General features: G+C 27.9%; 1 protein-coding gene across 1 annotated transcript in view; it reads left to right on the forward strand.

Moving 5' to 3' along the window:
* The window catches only part of LOC126737073 (transcription factor hamlet-like), an 82199-nt gene extending 69724 nt beyond the window's left edge, over window positions 1-12475 (forward strand). Inside the window, exons 2-4 of the mRNA XM_050441764.1 lie at window positions 9360-9567; window positions 11100-11276; window positions 11334-12475. Coding sequence (XP_050297721.1) covers window positions 9388-9567; window positions 11100-11276; window positions 11334-12380 — 1404 coding nt within the window. The 5' untranslated portion in view covers window positions 9360-9387 and the 3' untranslated portion in view covers window positions 12381-12475. The remainder of the gene's footprint in view (window positions 1-9359; window positions 9568-11099; window positions 11277-11333) is intronic.
* Window positions 12476-18166: the final 5691 nt, after the last annotated feature.

The raw sequence follows: 18166 nt of genomic DNA on the forward strand, positions 1-18166 counted from the left end.
TATGTAAATTACAAGAAAGGATGGTTGACAGTCTACAAAAAAGTTAAAAGGTTTACAATAGACTACCTGGCAGGTTTGGAGATGGATATTCAGGACTCCTTGGTACAAAAAAAAATTAATTGGCGTGCTCTCTGGCCCTCAGTAATGCATATGACATCACTTAAAGTCACACTATTCTTTAACAATTAAAGAAATTGAGTATTGTGGAGAGTCTTTCATTGTTTATTGAACACTCCTTGATTTAATAGAATACCTGTTCAAAATTGAAATAGTTTTGAACATAAAAATAGAATCATGCAGGGCTTCGTATTTAGCACAACCCTATTCACATTATTTATGAATTCTTTGACAAACTATATTCCAACCCAAATTACGTACCAAACTTTCACGAATGATATTTTGATTTAACCCTCGTCTTCATTAGCTCGAACCAATCAAAGTGTTAAAATTTTTCTAAAAATATTTTTAAACACCTTACATAAATTATTCTATGCAAACAGGTTTTAGCTTTTTCTCACAGAAATCTTCTGTTATACATCAAAAAAAAAAATGCTTAAACCTAAGCAATGTCCATGTTTAAAACATTGGTATTCTAGACAACATCAAATACCCAAGCTTAATTTTTGTTCTTTTTTTAAGGTAATTTAAATGATAAATTGAACCAATTTAACATTTAAATTACCTTAAAAAAAGAACTCCATATGATCTTCTTATTCTTCGCGCCCTCTCTAGTATTTCCTGGAGACCAAAATATATTACTTTCATGGAGATCTTTAAAATAATTTTATCACCATCAATTCTTCAACAAGACAAATACTAACGGAATAAACAATAAAATTCCACATCTAATTAATATAAATTTTTCTGCTTTTGAATTGATTAGTTCAAATAATTTTTTTATTATTTAGTGAACTGACGTCAAACCCATTCAATAAAAGATCAGATCTCACCAATAATTATAAGGGTTAAATTTAATAATATAATTCACAAACATTTCCATTTAGCGGTTCAGATCTACACAGATAGCTCTTAAACCTCAATAAATATAGGAGCAGCAGTGTACTGAAAAGAATTCTTTTTAATATTAAAATTGAACCCAATTACATCGGTTTTCTGTGCCAAACTCCTGGCTTTTCAGGAAAGGATTAAATACACAACTCATAATCTAAATTAGGATAAAATTATTTAAATAACTGACTCATTAGGCACCTTGCAATCGATAAAACACAAAGTTAAAAGTTAAACATAAAGTCCTCTCATAGCCTTATTTCTCAAATTCTAGATCTCCTTACTATAGAAATAAAATAAAATAAACCTTTTTTTATTCTATGCATCCCTAGTCATATAGGAATTGAAGGGAACGAAAAAGTGGTTTGCTTTGCAAACATCTAATTGGTAAACAATTTATATAATTAAAATTAACTTACGAATAACCTAACAGTGAAAAACAGCAATATGAAACAAAGCCAACTTTTAAAAATATGAATTTTCTACATTTTCCTAAAAGAAAAAATTCCATGTGCAAAAGGCTAGTTATAAGTCAAACATCTTTATCTCACTCATACATTTTAAAGCAACATTTTTCCCGCTCAGATATAGCTATAGCTAACCAGATATAGCTAATCAGATATTGTAATGGTGCTCTAACAGATAATCTAATAGAATGTCGTTACTTAAAGGGAAAATAGACGAACATGTAACCGTCTTGGAAAACTTAGAGAAAAGCGATAAATATTAGTTGGTTTACAAAGCTTTTAAATGTATGATAAATTATAGAAAAAATAACCATAAATCAGTAGAGAATTAATAAAATAAGAAAATTTGGTTAGTGTACTTAAGATCGTAGATGTACGTCAGTGCTACAAATAGTCTCGTCACTATACAAATAGCTACATAAATCAAGTATAAAATATCCTAGTAAATAATATAACTGGCTTAATAATAATTACCCTCGAAGGTGGATTGGCCGGCTAGGGAGGAATGATATTATTGATCAAAATGGTATTGGACTAATACCCTGGCCACCCAGGTCAACGGATCTTAATCCACTAGATTTTTACCTTTGGGGAAACATTAAGGATAAAGTTTACGCTAATCCCGTATTTAACAGAGAGGAATTAATCTTAAGAATTCAGGAAGCACGTAATGACATGCAAAATCAAAATGTTGTGGTACTGGCTGCAATAAACTCCTTAATAACTCGGTGTAGAAAATGTATTGAGGTCGGTGGGCTGCATTTTGAACAACTTCTTTAATTATTAATTGTTTTTATTTTGTTATTGTTTTTAAACGAATTTAATGTGTTATCTTCTTATGTGTTTTTATAAATCAGCATTTTTACTCGCAAACGGTGTGTCGTACGACAAAAAATAAAGAGATGTTTTTTATTTTAAATTAAACAAGGATTTCATACAAAAAATAAATTTAAAAAAAAAACAGTGACGCATCATTTTTTTACTTAAAATTAATTAAACTTGTATGAAGATCGGCCCGCACACACGCCACTGGTGAATAAAATTAATAATTTTTGCACAAGAAGATGCGTCTTGATGAACTGTCTAAACGTGCCAAATTTAATTAAAATATCTAAAGTGGTTTAAGAAAAAAAAAATTGATTTTTTTAATTAGAATTTTGACACTCTGTAATTGTTTAACGAATCATTTTTCGAATATTATTTATAATAGCAAACTTATTATTTTTTCGTTCTCCGTCGGCCATTTAATTTTTCGCCATCGAAACCGGACCACCCTGTATATAATTTATATGAAAATATTATTATATAAAAAAATTAAATGTAACATATAGATTTAAACTGAAAGAAAGTAATTATATGCAAGTGATATTATCCTTATGAATTGATCTGAAAATATTTAATAAATGTGCAGTAATTTTTAATAAATGTGAGTTATTCCTTGTGACCTCAATTTGTAAGCTTGCTTGTTTTTTTTTTGTTGGATATTAGTCAAAAAATGACTTTAGACGATCGACTAATATAATTTTTAATAAATGCAAATTTTTGCAAGACGCCAACATAAGCAAAAAAAAATTATAACGACCTTAAAAAAAAAAATAATAAAATGCTTATATAACATAATATAGTATTATTTTTTAGAATCTCATTAAAAATTAATATATTCATTTATTTTACTTGATTAATCCTTAAGTACTTACGCTATATATACATTATAACTTTTGAGCATTTTATTAATTGAGAATGGCACTAATTTTTAATAAGTGGGATTACTAATACGCTCTATAAATTAAAATGTAAAAAATCATATAACTAACGAGTTAAGTAGTGTAGGCATGTAATTGCTAATGACTTTGAGGCTGCTATAAAGAGGCTTTTACTAATTACAGTAATCGGTAATAATTTAATATTTTATTTAATTGAGTGCATCATAATATTTATAATATAATATAATAAACAATCTTAAGAGTCGAAGCAAATGATGCGTAAATTATTATTAAAAAAAGGGGGATTAAGGTGATAATTGCTAACAGTTCAATGAATATATTTGCATTAATGATGGATATATTATGCATGTAAAAGTATAAATAATTTAAAATAACACCCCTTTAACAAAAAAATCTCGCAATATACACTAGTAAATGCCACACTTATAAATCCGTTTAATTAAATAACTTATCTACATACAAACTCTGCAAATAGGCACCACAAATAAGATGAAACACATTTTTATTTATGTGCCAATTAAATTCCGCCATATGCACCATATACCATGTGGGTGTATTCTAAAACAATAGAGAAAATGCCACATTACTAAAATTCAATGCAAAACCAGTAAAGGAAATGTAACAATGGTGGCTTTAAACGTGTGGTCCACGTCAGTTTTTAACCTGCTCTGGTTTACGGTTAGCACGACCCAGACTTATTAGGTATAAATACTTCATTAGCTTACTTGGAAGTAATAAAATACATTTTTACACTCATAAGAGAAATTTACGATGATCCGCTAAAAACAAAAAAAATGACTTTCCTGAGGCGATTCCGATTCAGCATACGACATAATAAATGGGCAATTTACAAGCTCAATCTCTCTCCGACACCGTTTTGTGTCTTTCTTCTTTGTAATCTTGATTTGCCGACGACACAAAACATTCTGCTGTCACGTAAACATGCCTATTTCAGTCCGTTTTCTTAAGACAACACCTCCTGTTCTTATCGAGGGCTTTTACGGCCGAGAAACGTCACGTACGTCTCTGATACGTCCACCCGTTTGCTTTATGGATGGTCTAGGACCTATGTTTGCTTTGACCAGATAAGAAAAGAAAAATGAGGATAAAATATGTTTAAATTAGAAAAGCATGTTTTATTTAGCTATTTTACATCTATCATGCCCTATTAAGTTATGCATGAATTGAAGCACTTGCTTGTTAAAGTACTCCTGTTTCATATTTAATAAAATGCTTTGCGGTGAAGTCTTTTTTATTCTGTGTTACCAATTTTCTTCTTAATTTACAAATAAATAAAAAAAGAATATCATTGTGGTTGTTTCAAGTCCCACATTATATTTTAATAAAGTCTTAATGTCATTTTGAAACCGAGTTACTTTTTCATCCATTCTCATATTACCTCTTTCGTGAGTAATCACTAAATGAAGTCACATCATTACCAAGAACTTTTTTGTTTTCAGTAGATTTTTTCGAAGAAAACACCGTATTATTATAGAGTTATTATGATTTGAAATGTGTGTGAGAACATCAGTAATTTGTCAAGCCTGTACAGTTATTATTCCAAATAGATATTAAATTGTTACTTTGATAAATGTTTATATTTGTAATATAAATCTACTCTATCTGGTTTAATTGAGTCTGATTGATTCGTATAGCCATTGAAATAAAAGTCATTGATTTAAGTCAACAGATCATGCAACTTAGTTTTTATCATATGCATATTATCACTTTGCTATACGATATTCTCATGGGAACGTAAAGTAAAGACAACCAGTTAAACCGATTAAGTTAACGAACTAAAATAAGGATTTAGCTGTTATGATAGATCCTTATATGATATGGTAACACTGAAATTACTTCTGGTTTTACCATAATTCTTGTTTATATTTTGTATATAATAAAGAAATTTAGTATGCTGTGTACTTCTATTAAATATAGAGACCTCATAAGTTTCTAGTGTTGCTTACTTGATTCATATTTTTAATGATTAAGGAGTTTTTAAATTGTAAGTCATTAGGTGGAGCGTTAAGAACTACCTGGATGTCTTTGAACGCATGTTTAAATACATATCGGATGAGCATAAAAGAGCACAGGATGTAAGATTAATGTAACTTTTTTATGAAATTTCATAATGCAATGGCAAGGATTGTAAGCCTAAGAATATATAACTAATTATTTCTTAGACTTCTTAGGACGGATTTTATTTACGAATAGCTTTTTAGATAAATAGAACAAATTATTAATTGTTTTTAAATTTGCCTTTCTTCTACCTTAATTTGTTTTTTTTTTTCAATTATTTAACACTTTTTTACCATACATACCTAAAAATGTTAAATTATTGAGATAGCTAATATATTTTTTTGACATGCTTCTGTTAGAAGACTTTGTGAGAATTACAATCACTATCACCAGAGCTAAAGGCTAAGAGAATACTTTATTACTTTTATTAATAATTTTTCTCACTTTGCTTTTGTATGAATATTAAAAGTAAAGCACTTGATAAATTTAAAGAGTATTTGGCCTTGGTGAAAAATAAATTTAATCCTTTTTCAAGAACACCAATTGTATCCTAACTTAGCTTAAATTTAAGTTTTTGAGTGCAGTTCATATGTTCACAATCCAGTGAAAACCTGGTGGAGTTTCATGTTCTTAGTGCTAAAGCAGTAAACTAGCTGAAACCATAATTGAGTAATAGGGCGCAGTTTTAAATTGTGTTTTTGCTGCAGGTAAAATAAATAAAAATAATTAAATAATATAATGCAAAGCTTAACATTTCTGAAAGTTTCTAAACAAATAGTTGAGAATTAGCTACCATTGTAGATCTGTAGTTTCGTATGGTGGCGCAGTCGAGTAGGACTCGTGAAATATTACATCTTCTATGTTTCTTCTGATCATTAAGTCATAATTTATTACTTCCAGGCACTTGTTTCTTTAAATTTTACAATGGTGCTTGTGTAATATTTAATATCTTTATAATAAAATGTGAAATTTCTTAAAAGCGAATTAAGGTAAGTATTTGAAATCAACGATCATGCTTTGACGAAGGTTTTTTTCAATAAATTTGGTTAAGATTCTAAATATTTTCAATAGATGTTGCAAAATAAGAAAATATATATAGTAGGATATACTGTTAATGGTTATCGATTATGGAACCCTATAGATAAAAATTGATGAGTTCTCAAATATGAGAAATATAAAAGGTTTTGAGAAACCAGAATATAGGATGTATTTTATTAGTAGGTACTGAACCTGCTAGATTTTAATTCTTTAAAACTTCATATTATATTAATATAATACAAAAATTTAATGATTAAGTATTTAAATCTAAAGTCATGATTTATTGAATTTTTAGGCAGAATTCACATTTCATTCATAAAAATCAAGTAAAAAAATGAAAAATAATATTCATTCAATGAATGAATAGTAAAAGCGACTCTTTATTAGTACATTACATTCGAAGCTTAATACTAACATAGCAATTTCATATAATTGCAAATGCGACACATGATACTTGAAACGAAGATCATTATTGGAAATCTGCGAGTTTCCTTTATCATTAAAGCTGGTCGAGTAACAATGCATAACTTCTATACCTATTTCAGGATCTTCGTATATAAAAGACCAAACACTTAAAATATACAAAGATCGGATTGCCAGTATTTCTTTACTGTAAAGAAGGCATGTTGCAAAAATTATGTTCTATCTGAAAATGATTTTAAAAATGTAATTTTGGATTGTTTTTAAAGGTTTTAATGCACTTTTGTCGAAACACATATCACTAGTTGTTCGTTTAGAATTTCTAATAATATGAAATTTTAGAATGTTGTTAGTTAATCTTAGCACATGTTGTTTCCATATGAGGTTCTGATCGATGATTACTCCTTAATATTTAGTTATTTATACTTTCTTTGTTTCATTCTCAAATCCATTTATCTGAATACTATTAAAATTGAGACGATTGGCATCAGGATTTGTTGAGGAGAAAGCTAGTAAATTTTGCCAACATTTACTGTAAGTTTGAAAGAGTCTAGCTAATTTTTGATTATTTTTAAACCTAAAGATGAGTTTCAATCACCTCTTTCCAAGTTTCACCCTCAAAAATTACCACAGTATCGTTTCATGTTGTTGTCACAACATCTGTTTTCAGCCCATCAGAAGACTCTTAAAAACTTCTAACACAACCCGTGTGATACCATAAATATCTAGGACATCAAAAAGGTTGTCATGAGGCACCTAGTGTCAGAAGCCTTTACTAGATTAAGAAATGCTGCAAGGTAATTTTTATGTTTATCAACGTGCTTTATTATGGTGCTTGTGATTAGGAGAACAGCGTCAGAAGTACTAATACTGGTGTCGAATTCGAATTGGTTTTTAAACAAAATGTTATTACTAGATAAGAATTTAGAGGGTTTAGAGATAGGAGTAACAATAGAGGTTTTAAAACCTTCATGGACAATTTTTAATGTACATATAAGATTGATTATATGTATTAATAGATTAGTCATGCACAGGTGAATTTTTTTTCATGATTTCAGTTTGTTTTACATTATAACCAGGCGAGCAGTGGTTTTTAAGTTGAAAATATTAAGCCTAATGATCTATACTTTAGTTTAAAAATATTGCTTGGAAATTTTAGTTTATAGGCCATAGTTTGCTCTACACTAACAAAAATTGGTTGCAGTATTCAGTCATTCAATATATGTATGTTGTTTACTTGTACAGGCGGTAAAACTAACGAAGGGTGTAAAATGTATGTATAAAGTTTGGTATATAAATAGAATTAGTTACAATAATATCAATTAGTTTCTCATATATATAGAATTTGTTACTCTAGTAGGCTCTATGATTAAATGGTTAGGTCCGTATTTACGCAGCAGTGCAGAAAACAGAGTTTTTGCATGGCTGTTAGAAAGGAAGTCGACGTTAAATTTTCCACCAAAATAAATATGCTAGTACTTAGGTAAAACTTCCGAAAGCATATTTTGAAAAACAATATTTAACGTTGGAGGTCTATAGCATAAATCCAGGTATATTATACTGCCACTTATAGTTACTCCAACTCGCAATATCTCCAAAGCACTTATTCTAGGTTCATCAAAGTTAATTTTTCATGCATATATAGAAATAATTTGTTAATGCAATATCTAAAAAATATGTAAAGAGCGTTTTCTTAGCATGAACTCTAAGAAAACTGTAAACCTTTATAAAAACAAGGTACCAATACTACATTCGTATTAATCTATACCAGCACAGATGATTATCTAAGATGTTAAATCTGCATCTCTGATTTAAGACCATGATCATAGAATTTATTGAGAAAACCTTTTAAAAATTCTCTCTTTTAAACAAATTGTTTGTTTTGACTTGTATGTATTGTTAAATAATGTTTTAAATTTCTGAAAGTCTAATAAGAAATAAAAAATTCCAGGAATATTCTTACCGTTGCCAACTGATTAATATTTCAAAGTCTCTATAAATCAGGTACATTTTATTTATTTACTTGTCTAATTTATTTCTTTATAACGTTTGCGTACATTTTCTCTTACACATAACATTCGTTTTATTTCGCTTTTTTTTAATTTGTTTTCTTCTTACTCAATTTTAATACTCCTTGCATAAATTCATGATTTACAATGTTCCTCACGTCTTGATACAAAAGGAAACTTTCTCAAAAATTTTATGTATCCAATATTATATTTTATAGTCCATTTTATGGACAGCACAGTAATTTATTCTTTATTGGTTGGCACTACGGATTACATAAATCACGTATAGCGCGTGCTGACCGTATTTGATTACCGTTCGTAGACCGGCTCTGGCCGGTAATTTTTTCTTTTAATTTGAACATAAGGAAGTAGAAATTTACTTCGAATTTAATTCAGTAGACACGAATACCATGTCTACAGTCCAGTTTTACTTCTTTGTCGAGCATTTTACACCGCAGATACAAATCTTTGCCGGGGAATAAATAATTACCTACGCTGGCGCTGCTGACAGCCGTACAACACTTTCAGACAACTATTTCTAGTTCTCGTCTCTCAGTTCATTTTTTTTTCTTCTCGATTTGTCACGCTGAAAATTTAGTTTGTTCCTCGTTATAATTTCGTTTTGATAATTATATATTTTTGACATGTTATAATTAATTTTTTTTATGTTTCAGATCCGGCAAGGTTTTTGCCGGTACACTCATGTCCACTACTGCAGACGCCCACCTAAGCCTCCTGCACCCCGCTTGGCTGCCCCGTTGCCGCCCATACCTTTTACCCCCACCGGTTATCATGAGGGAAAAAGATTCTTCGCCTAGAAAAATGTTAGTCGCCCAGAGCGGCCATTCGTCGCCCAAACAGGCGGCGGTCTATCCTTTATCGGTAAGTATTTACAAATTCAAAAACTGTAGAAATATTTTTCTTAGGAAATATTTCTAAAGTTTTTTTAAAATGTTTACAGTTTTACAAAATTATAAAAAAATATTTTCCTTAGAACATTGAATACACTAGAATAAACATTGGCTGCTTTGGATTAAGCGCAACATCTACACAGGGGGCAAAGGAGATATTTTGTTGATAAACATGCTTGGTATTTAATGTTGCCAGTGATTAAACAATTTTAACAGAAAAAAATAAAGTGATAGTAAATTACTATAATTAGCAAAAACTGAATTGCATTTTTTTATTATAAAGCAAAGTGAAATTCGTTTAATAACCAAAACTATTTTGTACTATATTTACACTAAACACTAATAGGAATTAATATTTTCAATTTAAATTCTTTAAGTCACCAAATTTTCACACACAGCGCAACGCTGTAGCAAGTTTATTGCTTATTAGAACCGATATCGATGGTTGATATCCAGCGACCAAATCGAGAACGCAGCATATGTCATTTACCAGCAACATATTTATAGTCCGCGCCCATTGTTATTTAATCAATATAATGTTCGTATATCCTGGAATTCCAGGATATACGAGCCAGGAGTTTTCAAATATTTCAAGCTTTCAAATCTGATTGAGTTAGATCCTAGAATTTACTATAATTGCCAAAGGATATGGATACAACTTTTCCTTATAGCCATTAGGAGTTATAGCATTTTATATTTTTTAACGTCTAACAATTCAATAATTTTTTAACAAAAAACATTTATTTGTAGAGTTTTGCAACCATCTCAAATGCGTTTACATATTTATTATATATTATAAAAAAAAGAATAATTCAAATCCTTTAACAGTCTTCTTCATTACCTTAACATTCGACTTTTTAAATAATTTTCACACAAAAACTTTAGTTTGTAGAGGTTTATAACTACTATAAATCGATTTGGTTATTAACTGTTAATATCTGGACAAAAAATTATTAGGATTCCTTGAGAATTTCAGGAGATACGGGCATTATATCAATTAAATATCAGCGGGCGCGGACTATAAGTAGGTTCCTGGCAAACGACATATGCTGCGTTCTAGATTTTTGGTTGCTGTATATCGATCGGAAGCTAGCTTCACACATATGAAAAAATATCTAGAAGAAAAATACAAAGTGCCAATATCAGATACTTGCATTGTAAACGTAGAGGTATTCGACGTTGCCAAGTTGCTTTTTTTTCATCAACTTTTCTGTTGAGAATCTTTTTTTGTCCTGAAAAACTTGTTGATTACTGAAAGTATATATTATTAGACAACAAATAAACGAAACTTTTAAAGAGTACATTTTTACCTGCTACAAAATAAAATACATTAAAAAAATATGCAGTGGATTAAGAAAAATATATATTAAATAAAAAGTTGATTTGACATCATTGTCTGAGAGATGCTGAATCCAAACAATCTTGCCTATGGTTTGCAGCTAGGCTTATTCTAAGCATTCAATGTTCTAAAATATTTTCTTATGCAATTATATTATGTTTTAGGTGAGAGTTCCTCCTCCAGAGGAAGCTCCTTTTGACCTTAGTAGAAACACTAGCAGATCGTCTCCAGGTCCTCATATGAGCCCTGCTGGTAGGCCGCATGACCAACAAGGTGATGAGCAACCTCTGGACTTAAGGGTCGAGCATAAAAAACTTAGTTTGATTATTATGAGGCGGCAGGTAAGAATGCTCTTTATAACCCAACTGGAAACACCCTAAATGGTTATTTTGTTAAAGGTCGAAGACGAAAACCGAAACATAATCTCACCAACCCCTAGCACCTCAAGCGAAAAAGAAGAAGTCATTATAGAAGACCGTACGTCACCACCTACCCCTAGCATATCAAAACCTCAATTCTCTTCTCAACTTCCTGCATACCCTGGTATGCTTTTTCCACCTCAGCCAATACACCCTATGATGCTAGAGGCGATGTACCGAGCTCAAGGGGGTGACAAAGTACCTAGGTTACCACTACCTTATCCACCAAGCCCTGGATATCCTCAGAGGTACCCATTTTTAAGTCCTAACATGCTTAGTCCTCCTGTAAATAATGTTCCTTTTGATATGTTAAGAAATGCTCCTCCAGCACCTCCTACTCCTAAAGTGTTTGATCCTACAACAGGGAAACCTAAAGATAGATACGCATGTAAGTTCTGTGGCAAGGTGTTTCCTCGAAGTGCAAATTTAACAAGACATTTAAGGACGCATACTGGAGAGCAACCTTATAAGTGTCGCTACTGCGAAAGAAGCTTTAGTATATCAAGTAATCTGCAAAGGCACGTAAGGAATATTCACAACAAAGAAAAACCTTTCAAATGTCCTTTATGTGAAAGATGTTTTGGGCAACAGACTAATTTAGATAGACATCTGAAGAAACACGAGGCTGATGGTCCCACGATTTTAGATGAGAGAAACTTGCAGAGGAGAAACCTCAACAGAAATATGAGTGAGGAGTCTTATTTTGAAGAAATACGTTCTTTTATGGGAAAGGTCACTGACGGAAGACTGCTGCAACACTTAAAACCTGGAGGCAATTTCCCTCTTTCGCTACCGAATAAAATGTTCGACTCCAGCAAGATGGAAAGTCCGTCAACACCTACTGAAGAGACTAAGAGGGATTCTTCGTATTTTTCTGATAAAGACAATTATTCGTCGAGGTCATCAACTAGCTCAGAGACATCCAATAAAGATGACGACGTAACTATGAAATGCGAGGAAGGGACTAGTGTGAAAAAGCAAGAGGATGAAGATAGTAATAACAACAATAACGGTAGTAACACATGATTAAAGTGGAATTTTTGACTGTGATAGCTATTTGAGTTTGGGTTGTCATTTGGTGAATGATGTGATAGTTAACGGTATAAAATTAATGCAATTTTTATGTGTTTTTCTTTTCACAGAGGTTTAGTCAGCAAGTAAAAATGATTATACTTGAAGTCTAATTTAAACAAGCCAATTTAAATAAATTTCAAAGCAGCCTACAAATGTTTTAAATTGAATTAAAGCGAACATTACCGACCCACGTAAAAAAGTGTAATTATCTACTTTGAATAGTGATGAACCAATCTCAAGGTCTACTCATTATTTTCTTCTTCAAATGATCCAAATGGTTGGATCATCGTAGCCAAAAGAAAAATGCCGATTAATTTTTATGGCATTTTTGGTTTGTTAGCCTTGTTAGATCGGTTTCTTTTTAGCGATGGCCGTTTATGGTAAATGCCAAAACACCCACGGATGCTTTTTGATTTTAATTTGTTTATGTAAAGTGAACGATATAATGCGTGCGATGTTGTAATAAAGGATTTAGAAGTTGGGTATGTTTAGCACTGAAATATCTACAGTAAATAAACTTTATCAATAGCATTATCTTTAATTAAAAATTAACATAATTCGCACAATTTTTTAATAAAATAAATCTTAATTTTATTAAATTTGTTTGTAATTATATTTTTTTTTTAATTTTCCTAGTAGTAAAAAACTATTTTATTTCCATTTTTTTTAATTTGTAATTTTATATTTTTTAAGTCAATATTGATTTAATAAATAATAATTTTTTAATTTTTTTATTACTTGAAAATTTACTGTTTCTTGGCATTTTTTGCACATTTTCGTTTTATTAAGAATGTTTGAATTATGTTTATTATTTTTTTTTAATGGCTAAATTAATACCATTTTGTATTTTTTTATTTTATTATGAATTTTTATATATTAAAATATGTTGAGTTTTTATAACGTAAAAACCCATTGAATTTTTTTTCTCTTTTTATCTGTTTCAAAAGGGCATTTAACTCAATTATTTTTTTAAGAAGCCTTAAAATTGTTATTATCTTTTTTAATAAAATATAAATCTAATTTCTTTTTATTTCATTTATTTTACTTGCTTTAAAATATAAAATATATATTAACGAGTCAAAAATTTATAAACGAAAAAATTACTCTTTTAAAATTCTTTAAATATTTATTCTTTAGAATATGGTTAAAACTTTTAGTAAAATAATTAATTGATCAAGAGATTACTCCTTCTTAATAATATCTCAAAAATGGTTAGGTGAAAATATTTTATTAAATTATTAATTAATATTTATTTATTTTAATTAATCGATCAATATAATAATATTATCACTCAATATATTTTATTGCTTTTGAAACATTTTAAATTTATTTATTTATTTCTTTTAAAAGGCTGGTGTTACATATTATATTATATTTAAATAATTTAAAACTCTAAAACAAAATAATTAAAGAAAGTAAAATAAGTAACAAAATTAATAAATTAACGCAGCTTTAGAATATTAATATTATGTGAAATAACAAGAAAATGTTTAAAATAAATACATTAGAAAAGTATTTATTGCTATTTGTGAAGTATATATTTATTTTTATATTAGTTTTTCAGAAATATTTGGTAATAATGTATTCTAACTTAATTTAAAAGAAAATAATTGCGCCATGTGCAATTAAGTTATGCAAAGTTAAATATAATTATTATGTCAAGTTCTTCTAGTTTTCCTTCTTAAAATTCTATTTATTTAATACTACATTTTTCATTTAATACATTGCACACAAACCCTTAATTTATTTTAAATGCATTTTAAATAAAATTAAAGAAAAAATAGAGTTTATAATAAGAACAGTGAACTATTTTAATGTTTGTTGGTCGTATCAATCAATGTTCTAAAAGCAAAATCTTTTGCAATAATACAATAAACAAAAATTACAGTAATCTGGCATCACTATAAATCTGAGTTCGTACTACACCCAAATAGGAATAAATCATAAAAGTGAAATAAAAAAAGTAAAGCTACCGTGTTAATGTTTCACTGTGGTCTTAACCGGTCAATTATATATTTCTCAATGCGCTATTAATAATACGTTAGTTGCAAAACGTTAACACTTTAACCAGCAATTTAGTTTTGACATACGGGCGCAAGATATTGGTACATAATATGGATGCAAGAATTTACAAAAAAATAGTATATCACTTTTTAAGCAGCTTTTTAATTATTGGTCTTTAGTAGTAAGCAAATTTTCTACTAAAAAAAATAATTCTATTGCCTAACTGAAACAATAAAAACAATTTAATACATTCACTCCCTTACGCACTTCTGACCTAATTTGATCCAAAATTCAGATACACCCAATAACGAAATATCTTAATTAACAAAAGCGGGTCTTGAATTGTTGATAATTAAACTTTTAATTATAACTAAGATATCTTTATTTCCAACCAAAGAAGAACCGAGCCAACATAAGTCGAGTATTGTTTAAGTCGATGAAGAAATCATAAGAAAATTAATGCCTTATTATGGCGTTTAATAGTGATTTAAGAAAGACAATAATTTATTTACAGATGGTTTGAAATGAAAGCGCATACCAAGGTGTTTGATGGGCCCTGAACAGTTGTTGATTTGAAACGGAACAGTATTGTTTCACGCTGAATTATGTTTGATGAAGAGCGAGTAATTGGTAATGGAAGCATTACGCTCAATTAAGTTAGAAATTATAACTAGACTCATTTTATAATTGAAAATAAATATTTAATAATATGCAACTTTTTCTTTTTATCATTCTTGAAAACAAACAAAATTTAAATTTATTTTCTGTATGTAGTAAATTCTATCTATATTATATATTTGACAAGGGTTTTTCTTAGAACTAACACATTTTGCTTTGTCACATTTTCTAAGTACCTTTTTTTCTTTTCTCTTTATTTCTTTATCTTAAACTAACTTTTCTTCTTACTAAGGTTTCTTCCGATTTCTATTTATTTTCTATCTTCTTTTCCTAATAGCCTTATTAAAATTTTATTAAACTTAAGTTTTAATTATAATATTTTATCAATGAGCCTAGTAGTCTCTTATAAAACTTTGAAGCAACTACTATTTTTATTTTCTAATTTTCTTCTGTCTTTTTTAAAAATGGCTTACTTATTTGGCATCCCATATCTTTATGTTTTCAAATATTGTAGCTTTATAGATTTTTGACTTGTAACTTTAAATTTTACTTTATTGCTTTATAATTTTGTGTACTATTTTTTTGCTTTTTTTGTATTTTTTACATTTAAGTATTTTTTTTTATTTTAATATTATTTTTGTCTATTTGCTGCTTAATGAAAAAAATCCTACTTAGAACTAACAAATTTGGCTTTGTTACTATTCTTGAGTATTTTTTTTTATGTATTTCTGTATTTCTTTATTCCGGGAATATTACTTTTCGTTTTTCTAAACTAAAGTTTCTTTCCATTTCTATACTTTTTCTGTCTTCTTTTTTTAATAATTTTATTTAAAATTTATTTCATTTGTTTGTAACCTTACTTTTTTATCAAAGAGCCCAGCTTTTCAAAATCTTCTCAATTTTCTTCTGTCTCTCCTAAAAAATGGTTTATTGCTTTGCATTTTATTTCTGATTTGTGCAATTAATGTGATTTTTAAATAAATATTCTTTTAAATTATTTATTTTTTTAAATTTTTACTATTTGTTTCTAATAATAAGATATAATTTAAATTTTACATATATTAAATTCTACTATATTACATATACAAATTTCAATAATAAAATTAATCTATACTTTCTATTTGTCACTTGATATTTAACCTATAACTTTATATATTTATATAATGTAACTTTTTAAATTTTTTTACTTTATTGCTTTATGGTTTTGTGTATTAATTTTTTGATTTTTTTTGCGTTCTTTAATACTTTTTTGTCTTCTTTCTGCTTTCCTTTATTTAAGTATTGTCTTAATTTCTTTAAAGCCCAACAGTATTAGGCTTTACTAAGTCAAAAAGACAATTAAATCTGATCACTTTTACTATTTTATTTCGAACCTTTTTTACCCATTTTTATTTTAGTTTATTTAATTTTCTTAATTACTAACAAACATTGCTTTGTTACTATTTCTATGTACTTTTCTTCTTCAATTTTTTAGTCTTTCTTCCTATATAATTTTTTCTATCTTTTTTTAATAACTCTATCTTAGATATATTTAAGAGCCGAGTTGTATTTCTTATAAAATTCTTCATCAAGATAAACTCTCTTTATTTCTAATTTTCTTCCGTTATTCTTCATTCATCTTTATTTTCATTTTTACTACAATTATTCAAAAAATAGTTTATTACTTTTGTATTCCTTTGCTTATTTTTGTTACTTATGTTTTATAACATATTCATTTAGCATATTCTCTATTACTTATTAGATCATATTTTAATGTTTAGTTTAATAAAAAAGTTGTTCGCTTCTGTTACTAAGTTTTTCACTCAATTGTGTTGAAAAGATAAATGAGTAACAAAATTTATTAAAATCACACAAAAATTTAAAATTTAGTTTCCCTGTATTTTATTGAAATTCTATAATTTTTTCCCTATACTAAACTATCAGATATAGGATTACACTACTTAATATATCTTATATTTTCATTCTTTTTTTTTTAAATTTGGTTTAGCTAATCTAACATTTTCTGCTATTATTTTGTTTTGGGCTTATTAGAACTTTCTATAAATTAATGCATAATACTTTGTTCTTAACCGATCTTCCTCAGTGTAAGTTTTCTTGCATAGTTTTTATATTCCTTTTGTATTTCTATTAATTTATTCTAAAATGTATTAACTAACTATTATATTTCATTCATTTGATTTTGACAGTGGCACTCGTTATTTATTTACAGTATTTAATTTCTTACTAATTTTTTTATGAAAAGTTTTAGTATCCATATTTTATTTCCTATATTAATTTCTGTTTCTGAGTTTCTTTCCTTTAATCTTTTAATTATTCTTCATATTCTTCTTAAAGATGTTAATTTCATATTTTATTTTTTTGGTTTTAATTTAAACTGAATATTTCTTTTTTTTCCGAATAAATTATTACGTCATTATACAATTTAAATACTTTTAAATATCAAAGGGTTCTTAATAAATGTCTATAAATATAACCAACTTTCAATATTCTTATACTTGCTTATTTTCTTCTATCTAATGCTTCGCCTAGTGATTTATTATTATTTTCTTAATTCATGTTTACAGCCTTGGCATAAAAACTGTAATAAATTAAAGGAAAAATATACTAAAACATCAATAAGAAGCTAATTTAATATCCTCTAAAAGTGAGATTAACAATTTGAGTTTGTCTTAATTTATTCATAAAAATATAGGTTTAAATAATATTTCCTTTTCCTAGTTTTGATAGTACTAGATGTTTTTTTTCTTATAAGTTTATTTTTTCTTTTTATAACAATTTCTTCTTAATTTCTTAGATTTCCTTTGCTATTTAGAAATTTTCGACTTATCTTTCTTAATATCTATTTAATTCTAAATACCCTTTTTGCGTTTGCACTTTTTAATATCTTTCTTTTTAAATTTTTATCGAAATAATTGTTTTTCTTTTATTTAAATCTTTAGTTTGTAGTAAAAATTAGAGTTCAAAAAATCAAGTTATTAAAGCGTGTGTAAAAATTTACAAGATTGACGTTGTTTTAAATATATATAAATTTCACGTATTTTTTTCTCTCTAAAGAATTGTTATAATATAATCAAACCTACAACTATTTTTAAAAAAATTCCATTTCCTTAACTTTA

Source organism: Anthonomus grandis, chromosome 6 (genome assembly GCF_022605725.1).
Source record: "Anthonomus grandis grandis chromosome 6, icAntGran1.3, whole genome shotgun sequence".
Lineage (NCBI taxonomy): Eukaryota > Metazoa > Arthropoda > Insecta > Coleoptera > Curculionidae > Anthonomus > Anthonomus grandis.